This window comes from Podarcis gaigeae (assembly GCF_964106915.1).
Source record: "Podarcis gaigeae genome assembly, chromosome: 16".
Lineage (NCBI taxonomy): Eukaryota > Metazoa > Chordata > Lepidosauria > Squamata > Lacertidae > Podarcis > Podarcis gaigeae.
In genome coordinates this window covers 14595171-14618190 of record NC_139693.1, presented here as the reverse complement: position 1 = coordinate 14618190, position 23020 = coordinate 14595171, and the positions used below count along the sequence as shown (strand labels likewise).

Here is a 23020-nt window from a genome sequence, read left to right as displayed (position 1 = left end):
GCTCAGCCGGTAGAGCATGAGACGATCTTAGAGTTGTGGGTTCAGACCACACATTGGGCAGAAAGATTTCTGCACTGCAGATGGCCCTCGTGGTCCCTTTCAACTCTGCAGTTCTATGATCTGCATAGGGACGTTGTGTGTATGTGTGTGTGTATATCAATCAATCTTTCAATCAATCTTTCAAGTATAGCCAACCCAGCTCCTGCCTGCCTGCACTACCTCCTGCAGAAAGTCTCAGTATATATCTCCTCAAATAATGGACTGTGCTGGTGAGACCGTGTCCTCTTCCTGCTCAGTTCCTCTTTGCACTGGCTCGGCCTCTCTGGACAGGGAATGTGTCTGCTTAAGCACGTCCACATTACACTGGATGCCAGGACGGGACCTTCTCCCTCCCGCCTGTTCTGAACAGAGGAGAGATGCAAATACCTTCTCACTATATGCAAGTGCAGCGGGGGATGCAGTGAAGAACTGTGCTGTTGCTCTCAGGTCCTTCTCTTGGGCCACTGTGAGAACAGGATGCTGGACTAGTTGGGCCTCATCCAGCAGGGCTGCTTTCGCATACATCCCCTCAGCTCTCCGGTAGTGCCTCTCTCTTCCACGTGGACATAAGTCTGATCTCCCCCATTCCAGGGTAATTTTGCTTAAAAGTAGTTATTATTATTATTATTATTATTATTATTATTAACATATTTATAGGACAGATCTAAATGCACATAAGGCCCCTACTTCGCTGAAGGTGCCCTGGGTATTGTCGGTGGCTGGATATGTAGGCCACAACCTTCACAATGGGGTCCCTTCCAACTTGACAACTCAAATTTTGAGTCTGTGACCCACAGAACTCAAAAGAACAGGCAGCTCCACAGCCACAGCTGATTCAATAGAAGCTGGTGGCCCCTTCAGGGACCCTCTGCAGATTGGATGGAGAGGGGGCAGTCTTTGTGGAGGGTGCTCTCAGGTGGTATAAATAACCTGGTGCCCTCCAGATGATATCAGACTACAACTCCCATTAGGCCCAACCGGTGCTGGCTGGGGGTGATGGGAGTTGTAGTCCCACAACATCTGGAGGGCACCAGGTTGCCAGAGACTGGTGTAAGCGGGGGGGGGGGGGAGAGGAGGTCTTGACAGTGAGGCCCCAAGTGGGCCTGCATTCCTCCAAGGAGCTTGTATATGGTTCTTTCTTCCTTCACACTCATTTTACGCTCATAGCTAACCTCTGGAGAGGGAAGGCCTATGAAAAAAGAAAACAGATGTGCCCACTGCTTCCAAGTATTTGAACCTGCAGCTCGCCATTCCTAGCTGAACACACACACCACTGACCAAAAAGTTGCTCTCCCGCTTAGATTTAAATCTGAGCTGGAACAGATTTTCCCTTCAGCTAAATCTGGGCTCCCAACTAAATTGGACTCCAACTCCCATCAGTCCCAGCCTTCATGGCCAATGGCCAGCAACTAGGGATGAGGGGGGTGAAATTCAGTTTGCATTTAAAGCTGGGTTTATCAAGTTCTCATGTTCTGGAACCAAAACACAACCACCCATCACAATTTTGCATTTGCCCCAAATTCACTATTTTGCCATTCTCCTGCCAAACAAAAATGCACATGGGAACTGTTCATAAAAACGGGTCTGGGTAAAAGGCGGATCTACACAGATCCTCATGGATCCTCTACTTTTTAAAAAATAACTCCAACAAATGCAGTGTCAAATCACACCTGGAAGGCACGATTACAGACTGGACTATAAAAAACGTGGATCCAACACTTTACCGCGCTGCAGCACCACAAAAACATGGATCCAAGGCACAGATCCTCATGAATTCATATGAATTTTATATTGAAACAAAATAAAAACTCCATGATACTGTAGACCACATCTTAGTCTGTAGGCAGAACCAAAAAACATGGTTAAAAAACACGGATCCTCATGGATTCTCATGATTTTTGCACCAGATCAGCGCAAAGTCACCATCAGATCAAACACCATGGCCATGGGCACAGTATGCAACACAAAAATCACGGATCCACGGCTTCCTGGTGAAACCATGGCCCAAAAACGTGGTTTTGAAGCACGGATCCTCATGGATCTTCACGCTTTTTGCATTGGGCCAGCCCAAACTCACCGTCAAATCACACATTATAGCCAGGGGCACAGCCTGCACCACAAAAAAACTCAGATCCACGCCTGCCTGGCCATACCGTGGCACAAAAACGTGGTTTCGAAGCATGGATCCTCATGATTTTTGCACTAGATCAGCCCAAAGGCACCATCAGATCAAACATCATGACCATGGGCACAGCATGCAACACAAAAATCATGGATCCACGGCTTCCTGGTTGTACAGTGGTACAAAAACTTGCTTTTGAAGCATGGATCCTCATGGATCCTCATGCTTTTTGCATTGGGCCAACCAAAACTCATCGTCAAATCAAACATCATGTCCAGCGGCACAGCCTGCACCACAAAATCACAAATCCACGGCTTCCTGGCCGTACCGTGGCCCAAAAACGTGGTTTTGAAGCACGGATCTTCATGGATCCTCACGCTTTTTGCATTGGGCCACCCCAAACTCACCGTCAAATCATGATTTTTGCACTAGATCAGCCCAAAGTCACCATCAGATCAAACATCATGGCCATGGGCACAGCATGCAACACAAAAATCACATTCCAAGGGCCACATCCCTGTGGTGGGCAGGGCCCTTGGGGAGAATCCCAGCAGACAGAGAGCTCTGTAGGGCCGCATCTGGCCCCTGGGTCTGAAGTTCTCCACCTCTTGGAAGCAGCTAGAAACTGCTATGTCAAATCCAGCAACATCCTAGAGCTCCTTTCCTTGCGCTCACCGCTGGGGGAACCCCAGATGCCTTGGAAAATGTGCTGCCAATGCAATGAAGAAGAAGAGTTTGGATTTGATATCCTACTTTATCACTACCCAAAGGAGTCTCAAAGTGGCTAACAATCTCCTTTACCTTCCTCCTCCACAACAAACACTCAGTGAGGTGAGTGAGGCTGAGAGACTTCAGAGAAGTGTGACTAGCCCAAGGTCACCCAGCAGCTGCATGTGGAGGAGCAGGGAAGCGAACCCGGTTCACCAGATTACGAGTTCACCGCTCTTAACCACTACACCACACTAGCTCTCAAAACAGTCTCAAATGAGGCAAAAACAGGCCCTCTGAGCCCGGCTTCGGCTGGGAAGGGCGGGATATAAATAAATTATTATTATTATTATTATTATTATTATTATTATTATTATTATTATTGTTTGCTCATTGTGCAAATGGCTTTAGATACCTATTAGGTCCTATAAATTACCATATAGCATATATTCAACACAAAAAATAGCGACAATTTGTTGTTGACCAAGAACAGCTGGACATATAAAGGGCCCCATTACCTTTAGTAGCTTAAAGGTAAAGGTAAATTGACCCCTGACCATTAGGTCCAGTCGTGACCGACTGGGGTTGCAGCGCTCATCTCGCTTTATTGGCTGAGGAAGCCGGCGTACAGTTTCCGGGTCATGTGGCCAGCTATTTAGTAATAGTGCCCCTGTATTCTGCTCTGGTCAGACCTCACCTGGAGTACTGTGTCCAGTTCTGGGCACCACAGTTCAAGAAGGACACTGACAAACTGGAACGTGTCCAGAGGAGGGCAACCAAAATGGTCAAAGGCCTGGAAACGATGCCTTATGAGGAACGGCTAAGGGAGCTGGGCATGTTTAGCCTGGAGAAGAGGAGGTTAAGGGGTGATATGATAGCCATGTTCAAATATATAAAAGGATGTCACATAGAGGAGGGAGAAAGGTTGTTTTCTGCTGCTCCAGAGAAGCGGACACGGAGCAATGGTTCCAAACTACAAGAAAGAAGATTCCACCTAAACATTAGGAAGAACTTCCTGACAGTAAGAGCTGTTAAACCGTGGAATTTGCTGCCAAGTTGTGTGGTGGAGTCTCCTTCTTTGGAGGTCTTTAAGCAGAGGCTTGACAATCATATGTCAGGAGTGCTCTGATGGTGTTTCCTGCTTGGCAGGGGGTTGGACTCGATGGCCCTTGTGGTCTCTTCCAACTCTATGATTCTATGACTAAGCCGCTTCTGGCGAAACCAGAGCAGCGCACAGAAACGCCGTTTACCTTCCCACCGGAGCAGTACCTATTTATCTACTTGCACTTGATGTGCTTTCGAACTGCTAGGTTGGCAGGAGCTGGGACCGAGCAACTGGAGCTCACCCCGTCACGGGGATTCGAACCGCAGACCTTCTGATTGGCAAGTCCTAGGCTCTGTGGTTTAACCCACAACGCCACCTGCGTCCCTTTAGTAGCTTAGGGCCTCATCAAACCTAAATCCAGCCCTGGTTGGTTGCCAAGCATCAAGCTCCCAATCCTATTAGCATCTTTTCCCTGCAGGAGACCAGCCAAGGGCCTTCAACCCCACTCTTTATCGAACGCCTGCAAAATACAATCACTTCTTCACTTCAGCCCATCAGACATTCTCTTCAAAATAAAGTAAGTTTCTAGTCCACATGGTCTTGAATAAAGGACTGGCTTATATAGGAATCTGTCTATTACTGAGTCAGGCCATTGGTCAATGCAGCTCAGCACTGTCTACACTGGCTGGCAGTGGCTCTCCAGGGTTTGAGGCAGGGGTCTCTTCCACCCCTACTTGGGATTGAACCTGGGAGCTCCTGCTGCACACAAGGCCAATGCTTTCCCACTCAGCTACTGCCCTTGCCCTCCTGCCAGAGACCCACCTACCCCTTCCCCATCTCTCTACAGGAGCTGGTATGTATGCTGGATTTGAAACAGGGCCAACGAGTGCTGGATGTTGGCTGCGAACTCGGCGGGAGTGACTTCTACATGGCTAAGGTACAAGCGCAAATAAACCTTTGAATAAGAATGGTGACAGGACGCGGGTGGCACTGTGGGTTAAACCACAGGGCCTAGGGCTTGCCGATCAGAAGGTCAGCGGTTCGAATCCCCGCGACGGGGTGAGCTCCCGTTGCTCAGTCCCTGCTGCTGCCAACATAGCAGTTCGAAAGCACCTCAAAGTGCAAGTAGATAAATAGGTACCACTCCGGCAGGAAGCTAAACGGCATTTCCGTGTGCTGCTCTGGTTCACCAGAAGCGGCTTAGTCATGCTGGCCACATGACCCGGAAGCTGTACGCCAGCTCCCTCGGCCAATAAAGCGAGATGAGCGCCGCAACTCCAGAGTCGGTCATGACTGGACCTAATGGTCAGGGGTCCCTTTACCCTTTACCTTTAAGAATGGTGACGATGGTTGGCTCTGGCAGCGTCGCATGGTGCTTCCACAGAGTACAAGAGGACGGGTCTCTACTCCCAAGGAGCTTACACAACTAAAATCCAACACAAGGGGGAAGGGGCTGGCTGGAACTGATGGACATTAGCTTCCCCACAGCTTCTGGAGGGTCACAGATTCCCCACCCCAGGTTTACAGAGCAGCGGACAAGAAGGAATGATGCAAGAGTGCAACTTGTGACATCGCAGTATTGCATCATCTGCCACCATTCCATCTTCTATCAGACTGTATGGCCTTTTTGACATGCATGCCATCCATGTCCCTTATCCCAGAAAACATGGGTTGGCTGTGAGCATAAGAAAAGCCTGTCTGCTGGATCAGGCCCAAAGTATCCTGTTCTCACAGTGACTGCCAGATGTCTATAGGAAGCCCCCAAACAGGAGAAGTGCCGCTGCAACTCTCTTCACCTGCAATTTCCAGCAACTGGTATTCAGAGGCTGGAACACAGCCATCCCAGCTAGTAGATACTGATAGCTGTATCTTCCATGAAGTCTATTTAAGGTTTTATAGGTCAAAACCAGCACTTTGACTTGGGCCTGGAAACTGACTGGTAGCTAGTGCAGTTGGGCCGAGATCGGTGTAATATGCTCAAACCGCCTTGCCCCAGTGAGCAACCTGGCCACTGAATTCTGCACCAGCTGAACCATCTTCAGAGGCAGCCCCACGTCTAACACCTTGCAGTCATCTAACCTAGACATCAGATTACTGCAATGAGTAGGGCTGACTTAAGACTCTAGTGCTGGCAGTGACGTAGCGTGGGAGGGGGGGCACGGGGCGGTTGCCCCGGACACACAATTGTTAGGGGTGCAAAATTTCAACACCCGGTGCTGCCTCGATGCAGCTAAGTGCTTCCATCGCTGGGCTCCGTTGAAAACAGCTTCTCCATGTGAACGAATAATAATAATAATTTTATTATTTATACCCCGCCCATCTGGCTGGGTTTCCCCAACCACTTTGGGTGGCTCCCAACAGAGGACTAAAACAGAATAAAACTTCTAACATTAGAAACTTCTTTAAACAGGGCTGCCTTCAGATGTCTTCTAAAAGTCAGATAGTTGTTTATTTCCTTGACATCTGATGGGAGGGCGTTCCACAGGGCGGGCGCCCCTACCATGAAGGCCTTCTGCCTGGTTCCCTGTAACCTCACTTCTCGCAGTGAGAACTTGGGAGTGACCTCTCCAGACAATGGAACGACTCTTCTTATCTTTGTGGCTGTGATCTCCTGGGTGGCGCGGATCAGTGGCATAGCGTGGGTTGCCAGCACCCGGGGCAAGACAAGTAATTTGCGCCCCCTAACCTGTGGATTTGCGCCCCCTAACCCTACCCCCAGATGTTGCGCCCAGTGCGGCCGGCCCCCCCTGCACCCCCCACGCTATGCCACTGGCGCGGATACTGTTAGACAGCTGAATGTGCATGCATTCTCCATCTGTTTCCCTCTCTCCCACCACCTCCTCTGGGCAGCCCTGGGCACTGGCAACTCATGCTATGCCACTGAGTGCTGGAAGCTCCTGTTTTCTTCCATGATGGCCCCATATTTTTTTTACGGGGAGGGAATTTTTTAATGGTATTTTCAGCAGTGACAACATAAAAATATGAAAACAAGGATATAGCAAAAGAGGAGAGCAGAAAGGAAAAAGGAAGGAAGGAAGGAAGGAAGGAAGGAAGGAAACCATACAAAACAGGATTAAACGATCTCTCATTCCCAGAATGTACATTATAAAACTCAAAGCATTAAACCTCTGGACCACAACATTTTAAGTAAACCTAAAAAAAAAATGATTTCACGGACAGCCTGTGATTATGGTCCCATCTTTGAGCTATCATCTAGCCTTGAGGTGGCCTGACTCTTTCCTTTCCTCCCAAGGAGTTTGGCGTGGAAGTCCTGGGCATGGATCTTTCCCACAACATGGTGGAGTTGGCTTTGGAACGAGCGCAAAAGGAGACTGGATCCTTGGTAATGATGAGGGGAAAGGGAGAGGGAACCAAAGGAAGCTGCCCTATTATACTAGTTATACCTATTTCAGGTCCACCTGACTGATAGGGGGCTCTCTGGGGTTTCAGGTAGGGTAGACATTCCCAGCCCTACCTGGAGATGCTAGGATTGAACCTGAGACCTTCTGCATGCATTGCTGATGTTCCACCACTGAGCTACAGCCCTTCCGAATTAATTAAAGGGAATTAAAGGGGCATCTAGACTGTAGCAAACTGGCTCAATCTCATGTCAGCAAATTCATGTTAAGCAGTTAAAGCTGATTTGGTGCTTTGGGGCAACAAAGAGATGGGGAGAGATTCGTTTTTGTTTGCATTTAAACGAGAAACTACCCAACTTGCACTTCTCGAATCGATACTCAAACCAGAATACAGCTGTCCTTCACAAATGATCACTTCTCTGAGTTTTGAGTTGCAGTTCTCCAACCAAAAACTGTGTACAAGCATGCACGCATCAGCAGCAAGTGTGCATAGAATGCGCATATTCATTCAAGCAACAAATATATTTTATATTAATTACGTGCAAAAATATGTACAAAAATGTGTGTATTAGGAAGAAATTTGCACTAAAATACTGATGAATTTTCATCAAGATTTTTTAATGTTTTTTAAAAATCTCAAATTGATACATAATTCATATATATATATATATATATATATATATATATATATATATATATAAAAATCCATAAATTGATATGGAATTCATCAAGACTTTAAATTGTTTTTTAAAAATCACAAATTGCTATGGAAATTCATAGAACTGAATTTAAAATTGGAAGAATGAGAAACTGAGACAAACTGAAATTAACAGATTCCTTCATCCCTAACTGCTTCCCCTCCCCCAAACTGGACTTTTTGCATTAAGGAAAGTTACAGGAAAAAGCACTGAGAAGTGTGGGATAATTATAGTTTCGAAGAAACATCACTTAACCTCCCCGAAAGCAGAACAGAAATGAATGCTCATTCAATAGCCAATATTGTTGAATCTCCCTGCAAAGATATCAGGATAAACAGGTCATCTGGAAGCAGCTAAGCAAGTGAAGGCTGTGTACACACCATACATTTAAAAGTACATCACTCCATCCCCCTCCCCCCCAAAATAATATTCTGTGAACTGTAGTTTGTTAAGGGTGCTGGGAATTGTAGCTCTGTGAGGGCTAAACAGCAATTCCCAGGATTCAAGGGGGGAGAGCTAAAAATGGATGTTGTGTAGCTCTCTAAGTCAGCCATCTAAAAGGGCAGATCTCCTGTTCATTTCATGGGAGCTTGGGTGAAAACACTTCCTAGGTCAGGGGTGTCCAAACTTTCTTCAAAGAGGGCCAGATTCGATGAAGTGAACATGCGTGAGAGCTGACCAGAGTTGCTGAGCTTTTTTTAGGATTGAATTTAGACATGCCTGTCCTAGGTGGATCAGCTGCAATGCTACTTAGTAGGAGAGGCTGCTGCTTGGATTTCACTCCGAAACGTTCTTGTGCCGGCTCTGCTTCTAGGTGCAGTTTGAAATTGGCAATGCCACGCGAAGGACGTTCCCAGAGAACACCTTTGATGTCGTCTACAGCCGGGACACTGTCCTGCATGTGCCAGGCAAGAATGCTCTCTTTGCAAAGTTCTTGGTGAGTCTCCTGCCTCTTAACGTGCAGAAAAATACAAGCAATTCAGCCTCGCATCATTGGGGGCAGCCCTCTGGCGGAATCCAAAAACTGTGTTTTCCCCCAGTGCCCTAAAATGAAGCAGCGCTCAGAGTACATGGGAAACAGCAGTACTTTATTTTATCAATGCCCTTAACAAGCGGTTCGTGCCCAATGGGTTTGGGAGGGCCCGGCTTGCCATGCGTCAGGAGAAACCCTGACCTGTCCTGGTTTTCGGGTGTAAAAATGGTGTGAGGGGGGAAACCCGGATGTATGGCAACGCGATGGAAAAAGCAGCAGAAACAGCTCCCAAAGCTCAACAATTTGGGGTTCTTCCTTAAAAAAAAAAAAGCTCACCAACTTTGCAGGTGTTAGGAATTTTGCTTTTTGAAATATGGCAACCCCAGGTAGGGCAGAAGGCAGGGAGGCTGACATTAGGTGGCGATAGAGCCAATCACATTCTGGTTTTGCCCCTATCTTCTTTCCTGCTGAGTTCTGTGAGGAAACACACACAAACAGGAAGCAACCTTTGGTGTAAACAAAACAGAGGGCTTATTCACACTTACGCTTGTCCAGCTGCTTCCCCCAGGAAAAACTGCTCTTTAGTGTTCAGTTGGAGCAAACAGCAATCTATATTTTCCCCGGATCGACGTTTGTTCCAATTTAGCACTAAAGAGCAGGTTTTCCCCAGGCAAGGAACAGGGCAAGGGGGAAACCACTTTGACTTGTGCTTTCCAGGCACACCTCAGATGCGTCATCATCACCTTTTGCCGTTCTAATGCCTCTCTCCCAGGTGAGACCTTAGCTTGGAAAGAAAGCTTAGTCTATATTTTTCCACTGGCCTCCAGTCTTCCTTTCAGTACTCCAAGCAGTCAAAATCCTACCGTTTAGCAACTTCTAGGGTTTAAAGAGTCCCCCCTTCCCTGCAAATCTATAACACCATGCTGTGAACCTCCCTGAGATCTATGGATAAAGAGTGAAGAATAAGAATAAGAATAATTAATAATAATATAATATAATAATAATTAATTAATAATAGTATACAGTCATACCTCGGGTTACAGCCGCTTCAGGTTGTGTCTTTACGGGTTGCGGACCACCGAAACTCAGAAGTACCAGAATGGGTTACTTCCGGGTTTCAGCAGTCGCGCATGCGCAGAAGCACCGAATCGCAACCCGCAGACGCGCAGACACAGGTTGCGAACGCTGTGGGTTGCGAACGTGCATCCCGCATGGATCATGCTTGCAACCCGAGCGTCCACTGTAATTATAATGATGGTATCCTGGATCCTGTCCCACCAGCGCCCACTGCCCTCAAATCTTACCCAGCCATCTCTCTCTCTCCTCTCTTAGTCGTGGCTGAAGCCAGGCGGGCAGCTTCTCATCTCTGATTATTGCTGTGGGCCTCGCCCCTGGTCGAAAGCTTTCACGGAGTACGTCAGACGGAGGGGCTACAGCCTTCTCACACCCTGGGAATATGGCCAGGTATGGGTGTGTGTGTTTGTGAAAGAAGGCAGGCAAGTAAGAAGGCCATAGCAGATGTTTTATTTAGATTAAGGCTGCGTACCCTATTTGTAGCCCCAAAACATAGCTTTTCTCAATCCAGAATCATTCATGATTGTCCTTCACATGCTGCTTTCAATCTAGGGCAGGGGTTTTCAACCTTTTTGAGTCCAAGGCTCCCTTGGCCCACTGCATTATTTCTGTGGCACCCCTGTGGGACTCAGGAACCCAGTTATGTCACCCCTTGCCTGCAGAGCCCACAGCCTCTCACCCTTTTTCGAACACCCTCCCTTGTGTTTAGGGTTCCTTCAGCCTCATTTCCTCTCCCCTCTCCTTGGGAGTCCTCTGGCCAGCCGCTGCTGCCACTCCTGGTCTCTAAGCTGCTCCCCACACCCACCCCAAAGAGAGGTGCCTCCTCACACTGCCCCACCAGGGCCTGGGACTTGTCTGTCCATTCCCAACAGCAAGGGCTGGAGGGCTGGCTGGCTGGGCTCCCTCACCTGCTTGCTTGCTTACTCTGAGGCACCTCAGCTCCTGGCAACCAGCACCCCTGGCCAGCGCCGGAGGCACCATTCACCTGGGGAGCTTGTAGCCAGGGCTGCTGCAACAAACAGCTGTGCAAGCCTTTGGGAGGCAGAGACGTGAGAGGGCATCAGAGGGAGGGAGGGAAAGAAGGAGGGACAGAGGCCAGTGTTGCCCAAGGCACCCCTGAGCACCATTCAAGGCACCCTAAGGCATAGCTGTCAACTTTTCCCTTTTCTTGTGAGGAATCCTATTCAGAATAAGGGAATTTCCCTTTAAAAAAGGGAAAAGTTGACATCTATGCCCTAGGGTGCCACAGCACACTGGTTGAAAACCACTGCTGTAGGGAATGTGATCGTATAAACAGGCTCCCAAAAGGCTGGATGTGCTAGGGGTGGGAGCCATTGATTCTGGCAGAGCTGAATTCAGAAAGGTTCCTCACCTCTCATCCTCATTGCCAACACCTTCCAGGTGCTGCAGGAGGCTGGATTCAGGCAGGTCCAGGCGTTGGACTATACAGAGCGGATGCTGTCAGCCTTGACTCAAGAGCTGCAAGAACTGGAAAGAAGTCGGCAGCAATTTGTCCAGGTGGGTTGGCAGATTGGAGATGAAACAGCCTAGAGCTGAGCTTGTCTCTCTCCCTGTGTGGCTGCGCGCGCACACACACACACACACACACCCCTACCTGTTGAAAACTGACGGACTTGGACCACAGGCAGGAACAGCCTGTCCTGTTTCATCTCCCCTCTGCCAAAGCCTCACTTACCAGGGTCACACGGCTTTGGCTTCCAGCTCCCGGGGAGATCTCGCCGAAACCTGGAAGCTGGAGTCGCTTCTCCAGTGGCTGGGAAAAAGCGAGCAGAAGCAGTGGTAAGATGTCGCCGGAAGCTGCCTCTGCCGCTTCTCACTTCTCTGGTGGCAGGAGCAGAGAATTGCCTTGGGATTCCACCGCCTGAGGCAGCTTCTTCAGTCTGCCTCATGGGTGGGCTGGCCCTGACCAATGATGGCACCATGAAAACAAATATTGGGGGGAGCAAGGGCATTTCGGGGGACTGGGCAAGCAGTTGAAAAGGGCCAAAGTAGAACCAGTGACCTAGGCTGGGAGTGGCATTATGGCCACTCAAAGTAAATAATGCTATGGTGGTCATCTTGGGCTGAGGTGAGGCAGGATTTGTCCTTTTTATCAAAATGCAGGAGAAGCACATTTAGAATATGATGTTTTAAGCTTTAGAACTTGTCTCTTTTTTACAGTTGTAAGTTGCTTCGAGACCTTTTATGAGCAACAAATAGGTGTAATTAATTGTAATAATCCTCCCCCCCCCAAAAAAAAATATATCAGGCAGCAGGTGGGAGCTCCAGGCAAGCAGATTTCAGACAAACATTAGGCAAAACCTCCAAGGGAGCGGAGAGCGGGCAGTATAAATATTTCTACTGCACCATGAGGACATTTACAATTCCTTCTTGTTCTCTGTTTATTTACAGCATTTATATTGTGCATAATCATAGTATTTCTGAGCAGTGTAAATAAAAACAAACCATACGGTGATAGGGGTGGGGGGGACAACATGATTCAGTTTGAATTTAAAGACGAACCTACCTAATTTGCACTAACTGGAACAATATGTGAACTGAAACAGAGCTATTCTTGAAAATTTGCACTTCTCTGGATTTTGCAAAGCAGTTTCTAACCAAGCAACATGTACAAAAATGCAAAAATGAAGGTAAGGTGTGCATAAAAAAAGCACACCTTGGTGAAATGAAGCATAAAAACGCATTTTGAGGGGAAATATAAATATATGGGGAAAGACGCTTTGCAAAAATGCATGCATTAGGCGAAAATACTTAAGAAAATGTGTATGTTGGGAGAAATTTGTACTGAAATGCTGATGGATTTTCACAAGGACTTTAAAAATAAGTCCCCAAACTGATGTGCAGATGGAAACAACTGAACTTATGCTTGGAAAAACAAGAAACTGGAAGAAACCTCAATTGACAGATCTGTCCCCTCCCTGGACAGAGAACAAAACAATAAATTTCACCCCACCAGGGATTGTGAGTGACTCTTCTCTTTCTTCTCTGCCTAGGAATTCTCAGAGAGCGAGTTTGAGTCCTTGGCCTCTGGATGGAGGGAGAAGCTGCAGCGCTGTGTGGATGGGGACCAGCGCTGGGGGGTCTTCTATGCTCTGAAGCCGGAGTAGCTGCTGCCCCCCCACCCCAAACAGCCTGGGGCAGTGAACTCCTGTCCAGCTCCAGGAGCTTTCTGGCCCAGCAAGCTTTTAATACCATTTACTTGTGTTTTCTTCCTACTGCTGCCTGGTCAGCTTTCAAGTCTGGATCCACTGCCAGAGTTTGCAAGAAACTTCGCCTTCCAGTCTGGATTTTTGCTGGTCTTTCAGTCAGATTACTTGGCTTTGCACTATTCCAGGTCTGGCTAGAAGTGTGGAAGGATTTCTCTCTCTCTCTCTCTCTCTCTCTCTCTCTCTCTCTCTCTCTCTCTCTTTCTTTCCTTCTTCCCTCCTTCTTTCCTTTCTTTCCCTCTTACTGGAATGATCCCCTCCTCTCCCTCTGCATCTCTGTTCCATCTGTTTCAGGTATTAAAAACTTACTACATTTTCTTTATTTCCTTGTTTATACCACATTTGTGAGTATGTGTAGAAACTGCCTTGCGGTATACAAAATGTAAAATGCTTATCTCTCGCTCCAACCATTTTTACCTCAGGCCTCAATCTCCAAGCGGTCCCAGGGCATTTTCCTAAAAGGCAATGTGGTCCTCAGGCTCCCAGTTTAGTTATTTGTTTATTTTCTGATGTGCCACAACATTCTGGGAAAATAAAAAGCAGTGGCAGCAAATTGCTGCCACCCAGATAAACTCTCCCATCACCAGGGGAAGGTGAAAATGGATCCCCATCATTGGAGTACCAGAAATTCCTCATTCCTTGTATACACCAATGACAAAACTCCTTCTCCTGTCACCAACCCCAAGAGGGAAGTATTGGCAGGATTACAGAGCCTCAAAGTTTGGAGAAGTCCAAAAAAATCTCTTAGGAAATGTCTTATTTCTGCAGACACTGTCAAACCTCTGTGTCTCTTCTATCCAGGCAAGCAAGTCATTTTCCTCCCATCCCTGCAAAACCATGCTGTTACGAGAACCAAGCCAGGTTGTCACGTTGAAGTCCTATAAACCCATCAGCAGGGGGCAGCAGCTCTCCATCTGATCAATAAATCAGTGCCGTGCCGCCACAGTCATACAGTATTTGGAAACGCCAGAACATCTCTGAAACTCATGGTTCATGCCACCTGCCTGAACTGTCTGAGAGCTGATGGGTCCCAATGTTGGGGAGAGGGCTGAACCTGGAGGGCTGTGGGCTGGGACAGGGTGAGCTCTCTATCCTAGACCTTACTGTTCAAAGGGTCTGGGGTGTGGGTGGGTCTGTGAATGCCGTAGCCTCCAACATTTCTCCAATGAAGATAGGGACATCCTAAGGAAAAGCAGGACATTCCGGGTTCAAATCAGTAACCGAAACGGCTTCTCTAAATAAGGATACTTGGAGGGTCTAGGGTGGCTGCTTTAGTTGAGATTCTTGTATTGCAGGGGGTTGAACTAGATCAGGGGTCAGCAAACTTTTTCAGCAGGGGGCCAGTCCACTGTCCCTCAGACCTTGTGAGGGGCTGGACTATATTTTGGGGGGAGAACAATGAACGAATTCCTGTGCCCCACAAATAACCCAGAGATGCATTTTAAATAAAAGGACACATTCTACTCATGTAAAAACACACTGATTCCCGGACCATCCATGGGCTGGATCTAGAAGGTGATTGGGCCGGATCCAGCCCCTGGGCCTTAGTTTGCCTACCCATGAACTAGATGACCCAAGGGGGAAACCTTCCAACTACAATTCTATAATTCTATGCTGCTTTGCATGTTGTAGAGTATTGATTTTGTTAAAAACAACAACCAGTAAGTGAAACGGAGCTGGATAGACAAATGATGGCAACTTTCATACACTAATATTTGGAGACAGGCCATAGTTCATTGCTGGAGTGCCTGCTTTGTATGCAGAGCTGTCTGGTTCATTCCCTGGTACCCTTTCCAAAACCCTGGACAGCCGCTGCCAGTCAGTGTGAGTAACACTGAGCTAGATGAACCAAAGGTCGTAACCAAGTACTTTCTTGTTCCCCTGTCCCTCTCACGGGATTTGTTAGCATATAACCATGAGGAAGAAGTGCTCTCTTGGTAACTCTGTGCTGCTTCGCCGTGGACAGAACACGTTTTTGTAGAGGCTTGTATAATGCAATATATTACTTAGAGGAAACGGCAGGAATCAGCCCAGAGGCCATATCTACTGAACAACCAAGACATTTCCCTTTTTATATTCTTTACTGAAAGATTAAAAAGTACATAATTGCAAGTGCACAGTGTTAGATAAGACACAAAAGAAGAAGAAAAGATAGGACCCATGTAGAAAACAAACAAATCAAGTTATTGTGGTTAACCAGACCTTAACCTAATACAGTATTTATAAAAATGAATTCCAAATATCATTGAATTTGTCCATGGCAAGTCTACGTTTAGGACGAGCTAAGCTGTGTAGCTGCTGGATATGTAACAAGGATAACGCTTCTCTAAAACATATGTTTTCTACAATATTGATAAGTTTTTGGCAGAAGGTAGTAGGGACGATCAAAATGACTGTACAGAATGATCTCACATTTGCAGAGGGAAATATGCTTTTGGATTATACATGGAACCTAACAAAGGGACAATATGAGTGGAATCTCCATGCCCTTACTATGGCAAAAAGACAGGTTATTGATGAACTGGAAGAATAAAAATGCAGCTGCCTTCAACGATTGGATTGAAGATACGTACAAACTCACTGCACACGAACGAGTTGCGTACAAACATGAACAACCAAGACATTTTAAAGAATAATGGCATGCCCACTTTCCAGAACATGCTTGTGTGTTTAAGGTGACCATGCGCGCTCAATAATAACATCACCCTTTGCTTCATAATTGACTGTTTCCCAAACAAACATGGCGTTTCCAGGAATATTGTCGTCAAGCAGGGCGCGCTTCATTTCCTCCTGGGACAGCACCCTCTCCCACATCCTCACGTCCAGCAGCTCTCCAACATAGGAGTCCTTGATGTCAAAGCCGCCCCCCATGTTGTCTTGATCTTGACCAAGCACAATTGATGAGTCTGCGCGGATAGAGTATCCTTTCTTCAGGCTCCTGGGCGGCAGACGTTTTCCGTTCACCCACAACCTGGCCAGCCCTGTGGCAGAATCCCAAGATGCACACAAAGTCTCTCTTTCAAGCGACTGTTTTTCTGGGGTCAAGAAGGTCACTGCTTCACCTCCCACATAGAAGCTGTATTGGTTGGGTTTGTACTTGTAGATGATGATATCGTTGTGGCTGTTCCGGGTGGCATAAGAGAAAAGGCTGTAAGCACGGGTCAGGTCCGTGTAATGTTTCAGGCACACGGTGAAGGCGGTCAACGGCTGCTTCGGGGAGGCCTTCAAAACCACATGGGCAGTATTCGATGCTTGCGGGAAAACGACTTGCTTCCCAGAGAGGCCTGAACCTGAAGGAAGAGGGGGGAGGAAGAGAGAATGTTGCAGCTGCCTTCAATACTTTTTAAAAAAGTTTTTTATTAACAATTTCAACATAGCAAATTATCAAAACAAATCATCTTCATTATTCCCCCCCTTTCCCCCCCTCCCACCTCCCCAGCAAACCCTCCTTCCCTCAGCTCCTCTCTCTGGTTTCTCAACCTATGTTAACCTCTGCATATATATTATCCCTCAGTAAATTTGTGTATGTTTATTCAAAACCTGCCAAGGAGTCCAGTTCATTTTGTGGTCTTTTTAGATAATTTGTAAAAGGCTCCCATTCTTCCTTAAAGTCACAGTTGTCTTTGTCTCACAGTTTGCATGTCAATTTCGCCACTTCTGCATAGTTCATCAATTTCTCTTGCCACTGTTCTTTTGTCGGGGTTTCCTCATTCTTCCATCCTTGTGCAATCAAGACTCTTGCCACTGTTGTCGCATACATAAATAAATTCTTTATAGCTTTCTTCAAAACTTTTCACCTGAGCAGGTGCGACAAAGGGGAGATGCTCAAGGGAGCCTCTCACTTCTTCTTTGTTGCTCAGCTGCAACACAACAGCCCTGCAGTGCGGCCAGTGGGTTTTCTTCTCCTGTAGTTGCTGCTGTGACCCTCCTTGCTCTTGCAGACCCAGATGGGAGGGGACTTGGCATGCACCAGGGCAATGACATGTAAAAGGGTTCTGAGCCAGTGCCCCAGCACTCCTCAGGTCAAACCCCCTCCACCCAGTGCTTATGTGGCTTATGTGTGTTTTCCAAGTGAAATGGTCCATGCCCTGCTCCTTCCCACCTCACTGTCAGAGACTGTGCTGAGGAGGGTTGCACTGAGGAAGGAAAGTGGGAGCCACCCCCTCCCCCTGATCCTGAATCTTCCCAGGAGCAGGAGGACAGTATAGGTTTGGAACAGTGGTGTGCAGAGGGGCACAGTTCAGAAGGCAGAAGCTGGGAAATACTGGATAGGGAACAGCTAGCAGAAGAAACACTGGAAGAGAGAGGGTTAACAGATTCAGTCTCTGAACAGCATTCATCCCCCACCCCCCAGAAAGTGTCCAAACAGAAAGGGCAGAGGGTACAAACTCAGATTACAAGACGTAGGAATGAGCGGGGACCGGGGGGTGACCCTTAGTTGGGAGCACCGCCATTTCTAGGAGACGTGTTCTTTGTTCTCTCGCTGTGATTATTAAAGATTCTAACTGGTAAGACGTTCCTTTCGTTTGATCTTCTTATCTGCTGCCATGGGGGGAGGAAGTCAATTCCCCAAAGCTTGACATCCACCTCCCTGGTCACCTACCTTGCTGGCCAAAAGACTGACAGGCATTGAGGAGGAGGAAGAAGAAGAAGAGAAGCACCTTCATCTTGGCCGTCTGCAGAATGAACTAAGGCAAGGCAGAAGAGGTGTCAAGAAATGGACTTGGGATGGTCTCTCGCTCTGAAAGAGGAAGAATCTTGCTTGAGAGCTTCAGGCTCCACGCAAAATATACCCTCGAGCTGCGAGGGGTGTGGAAGCATGTTTAGGAAACTTCTTTCCCAGGAAAGATTGCCTAATAGTTGCATCTGATGCTTCCTCCTTTAAAATTCTTCAGAAAAAGAGGTTATAAAGTGAACTGCACATAAGATAAAAAGTAACTGAGCCTGTAGCAGGTGGGGTCCTTTCTGGAGATAGTAGAAATGGCCACACTTGCACACTTAGCGTATTTTTCGCTCTATAAGACGCACCAGACCATGACACACCAAGTTTTTGGAGGAGGAAAACAAGAAAAAAAATATTCTGAATCCCAGAAGCCAGAACAGCAAGAGGGATCTCTGCTTTTGCTGCACAGCGATCCCTCTTGCTGTTCTGGCTTCTGGGACAGCTGCGCAGCCTGCATTCGTTCTATAAGACGCACACACATTTCCCCTTACTTTTTAGAAAGGAGGAAAGTGCGTCTTATAGAGCAAAAAATACGGTACATTGCTGAAACACAGTCTATGTGAAGGTTGTTGAATCTTCTGCAATCTCTGGGGTTCTCCTTCTGTTTCTCAGATTTTTTTTTATTTTTTTTAAAAAAAATTGCTGTACTGCTTTATATTTTTAATAAAAATCTCAAAGCGGTTTACAGCATATTAAAAGAATTAAGGAGCCTCTTTTGTAGGGCTGGTGAGTTTGGGCCCTGCCCCCTAGGCCAGGTGGAAAGGGCCTTGCAGGAAGCGGCCTTCACGCCTCACAGCTGGGCGATTTTGCCCCCATTTTCTGTCAAACCTCACTGCATGAGTTTGATATTAGATGGAAACGACACAGTGACATATGAAGTCAAAAGCTGAAAAGGGGGGGGAGGGTTGTAAATAAGGAGAAGCGTGGCCATCATTAAAAAAAAAACATATATATTTTATTGATTTTTACTATGCTCGGTCCTTGCTCCTGCCAACCTAGCAGTTCGAAAGCTCGCTAAAAAGTGCAAGTAGATAAATAGGTACCGCTCCAGCGGGAAGGTAAATGGCGTTTCCGTGCACTGTTCTTGTTCGCCAGAAGCAGCTTTGTCATGCTGGCCACGTGACCCGGAAGCTATACGCCAGCTCCCTCGGCCAGTAAAGCGAGATGAGCGCCGCAACCCCAGTGTTGCTCACGACTGGACCTAATGGTCAGGGGTCCCTTTACCTTTATACATACTCACATATCATGATATTAAAAACCAGATATTACCCAGCCCTGCTCTATATCATAAGGATGAAGTGCTTACCCTGTAATAGATGAACTCACTGTGAACTTGATTCTTCTCCAAAGAAGCAATTGGGCAATTGCCGATAAAATCTATCACGGTCACATTTGATTTCAAAAGAGGAAACTCCCCCCTGAACAAGATGATTGGTGAAAAGGAACTAGAAAGGCAAAGGGTTGTATCACTCCAAAATGCTTGGGTGTTGCTTCAAAACACAACATGGTGTCAGAAGTTCAACTGTATACTGCAGATTAGGAAAGGTACCATGAGGGCCAAAAGGACAGTGGCATGGTGAAGAAGCAGAGTCAAAGAAGCTATTAGAGGCAAGAAGACTTGTCCAAATGAAGAGAACATAAAGGAATGGAACTTTGGCAGAAAGAACTGTCCCTCAGCACTTTGTGGATGGGGACCAGCGCTGGGGGGTCTTCTATGCTCTGAAGCTGCAGTAGCCACCCCCAGCTCCTCACAACAACCTGGAACAATGAACTCCAGCCCAGGAGCTTTCTGGCCCAGCAAGCTTTTAATAGCATTTGCTTGTGTTTTCTTCCTACTGCTGCCTGGTCAGCTTTCAAGTCTGGATCCAGTCTGGCTTTTGCTGGCCTTTCAGTCAGATTACTTGGCTTTGCACTATTCCAGGTCTGGCTAGAAGTGTGGAAGGATTTCTCTCTCTCTCTCTCTCTCTCTCTCTCTCTCTCTCTCTCTCTCTCTCACTTTTTCTCTCTCTTTCTGTTTTTCCTTCTTCCTCCCCTCTTTCTTTGCTTTCTTTCCCTCTTACTGGAATGATCCCCTCCTCTCCCTCTGCATCTCTGTAACATCTGTTTTGGTTATTAAAATCTTCTTTCCTTTCCTTTCCTTGTTTATATCACATTCGTTTAGTTCAGAGGTGGGGAAGCTTTGTGACCCTGTGTGGAAACTGCAGTACAAAATGTAAAATGCCCATCTATCACTCTGCCCACTTTTAAAACCTCTGCTTCCGCCCACCAGCTAGGAGGTTTGCCCAAAAGGGAATGTGGTGCTCAGGCTGAAAAAGGTTCCTGACTCAGTTTAGTTATTCATTCTGGGGGAATAGAAGGGTGGCTGTGATCACCTCTCCTGTAACAGAGGAAGGAATGTACTCTGGAATGAGGAACAAATGTGTACAGAATGGAATGCCAAGAAATAATACCCTTCCTTACTAGGGATGCGGGTGGCGCTGTGGGTTAAACCACTGAGCTTCTTGGGCTTGCCGATCAGAAGGTTGGTGGTTCGAATCCCCGCGACAGGGTGAGCTCCCGTTGCTCGGTCCCTGCTCCTGCCAACCTAGCGGTTTGAAAGCACATCAAAGTGCAAGTAGATAAATAGGTACCGCTCCAGCGGGAAGGTAAACGGCATTTCTGTGCGCTGCTCTGGTTCACCAGAAGCGGCTTAGTCATGCTGGCCACATGACCTGGAAGCTGTACGCCTGCTCCCTCGGCCAATAAAGTGAGATGAGCGCCGCAACCCCAGAGTCGGTCACGACTGAACCTAATGGTCAGGGGTCTCTTCACCTTCACCTTACTTGTAATAAGAAATAAAGCTGAATGGGCGCCATCTTACATCAGGGCCCTCCAGATATTGCTGAGCTACATCTCCCCCCAGCTAGCATGGTTGGTAGTCCAAGCTGATCGGATCTGCACTCAAATCCCAAAGGTTCCCCAGTCTTTGTATACACTTAGTCCCTTCTGTCACCAAAATGGTACCATTTACACCCAAGAGGGAAATATCAGCAGCAGGGCCGGATTTAGGTTTGATGAGGCCCTAAGCTACTGAAGGTAATGGGGCCTTTTATATGTCCAGCTGTCCTTTGTCAACAACAAATTCTTACTGTTTTTTGTGTTGAATATATGCTATATTGTAATTTATGGACCTAATAGGTATCAAAACCATTTGCCCATGTTGCCATGCAACCAGTCCATGCAGAATGTAGGCACCCTATATATAGAAATGAGCAAACCAGTGATATCTTAGGGAGCAGGCTAGCAGGTGGGGCTCATTACTTACATCATAGGAGCCTACACAACACAAAACACTGTTGCTGTATGAAGGTTTTATTTTATTTGTTTTTTTATCTTATATTTTGAAAATGTACATGGTTGTTTTTTCCTTTAAATTTTTTTGGGGTAAGCTATAGCGTGTTTAGCTTATACATAAATCCGGCACTGATCAGCAGGCTTACAGAGCCCCAAAGTCTGGAGAAGTCCCCAAAAAAACCCTCTTAGGAAACCTCTCATTTCTGCAGACACTCACAAGCCTCTCTCCTCCAAGCAGGTCAGGCAAGAGTCATTAACAAGAGTTCAAGGATTCAGCAGCAAAAATGCTCCAGGAGGACCAGTGAGAGGGGGGGGGCTGGAGAGCATTCCAAGGGCCAGAGAGAGAGAGAGACCTGGTCGCATTTGGCCCACAGCCCTGGTTTCTGACCCCTGCTGTACGTCATGTGATGCAGCAAAGGCTCAGCCAAGCTTGTTGGCAGCAATGGAGTGGGGGGAGATAATAAAGAGTGTGTCTAAAGAAGCATATATTTAGAGATGTTCAAATCCCTATCCCTGCCTCTTAAATCCCTGCTGTCAGATACCAGCCCAGGTTGTCATGTTGAAGTCCTCTATATATCCACCAGCAGGGGGCAGCACTTCTCCATCTGATCTCTAGATTGGTGCCATGCTGCAGCAGTCATACATGGAACCCCCAAAGCTTTGCTGAAACTCAAGGGGGGGTATCTCTCCATGAAGGGGGGTCTTTCTCCATGAAGGGGGGGTCTTGCATCACTTGGCAATGTTGAAATCACATGGCATGTCATCTGCACATAACAGGCTAATGGGAGTAAGCTCAATTAAACACAAAAAGACCTCTGAACAGACATGTGGACTATTGTCACGTATGTTAATTGCACATTAAATTCTTATTTACCATATTTTTCACTCTATAAGACACACCCAGCCATAAGACGCACCTAGTTTTTAGAGGAGGAAAACAAGAAAAAAAATATTCTGAATCAAATGTTGAAGAGGCTTCACGTGGCTAAGCCAGAACAGCAAGAGGGAGCGCTGCGCAGCTCTCCCTCTTGCTGTTCTGGCTCCAGCGATAGCTGCGCAGCCTGCATTCACTCCATAAGATGCACACACATTTCCCCTTACTTTTAGGAGGGGAAAAGTGCATCTTATAGAGTGAAAAATACGGTAAGTGTCTGGACTCTTGGTCCTGTAAAGCAAGAGACATTCTGAAGTCTGTCTACAACGTGCTGAGTTTCCATTTGCCTTTTTGTTTAGTGGGGGTGGGATTTCTGCAACACACACACATTTACCGTGAATCTGCAGAAAATAATGTTACTTGCCACCCCAATCTGATAGGTGAGGAACTCTGGGGACTCCTGTACTTACCCAGGTTTGGCTTCCTTGGAATGAAGGTTAACAGAGACTGTGGTGTCTTTAGGATATACGATTTTATTTACCCATATATACAACCTAAGAATCAGACAGACCTTGCTTTGTCTTTAGGTTTTCCAGGGGTGACATGTCTCTGTGTGCCCCACCTTCTAACTCTCACACACACTTCAGTCTATTGTTATTCTCCTTACCAGCCAAGTGAGAGAGGCTGGGGGGAAAGGCCCACCCATTTTGGTTTTATGGCACAGGGCAACTTCTTTGGGTATGCTGAATTGTGGTACTTAAGCCAGCCAGCCAAAGCCGTTCCTTGCCTTGCACATTCCACTCTCACAAATACAGGATGGCAGGTTTGGAAGGGGACCCTGAGTT

General features: G+C 47.0%; 2 protein-coding genes across 3 annotated transcripts; one reads left to right on the top strand and one right to left on the bottom strand.

Moving 5' to 3' along the window:
* Positions 1–4506: 4506 nt before the first annotated feature.
* Positions 4507–13567, top strand: LOC310833032 (uncharacterized protein). 2 transcript variants are annotated; one of them, XM_083715382.1, is made up of 6 exons: positions 4525–4851; positions 7168–7257; positions 8786–8908; positions 10277–10408; positions 11420–11536; positions 13033–13567. In XM_083715382.1, exons 1-6 carry the CDS (start codon positions 4774–4776, stop codon positions 13144–13146), a joined length of 654 nt encoding a protein of 217 aa, XP_083571508.1. In that variant the 5' UTR covers positions 4525–4773; the 3' UTR covers positions 13147–13567. The 2 variants fall into 2 exon arrangements, with proteins under 2 accessions (XP_083571509.1, XP_083571508.1); XM_083715383.1 differs by lacking the exon at positions 8786–8908 and having other exon boundaries at positions 4507–4851.
* Positions 13568–15307: 1740 nt separating this feature from the next.
* On the bottom strand, positions 15308–18025 carry LOC310833120 (C-reactive protein-like). Its single transcript, XM_083715465.1, has 2 exons — positions 17849–18025; positions 15308–16535 (listed from the first exon to the last, which is right to left on the bottom strand). Exons 1-2 carry the CDS (start codon positions 17910–17912, stop codon positions 15916–15918), a joined length of 684 nt encoding a protein of 227 aa, XP_083571591.1. The 5' UTR covers positions 17913–18025; the 3' UTR covers positions 15308–15915.
* Between the last annotated feature and the right edge of the window lie 4995 nt (positions 18026–23020).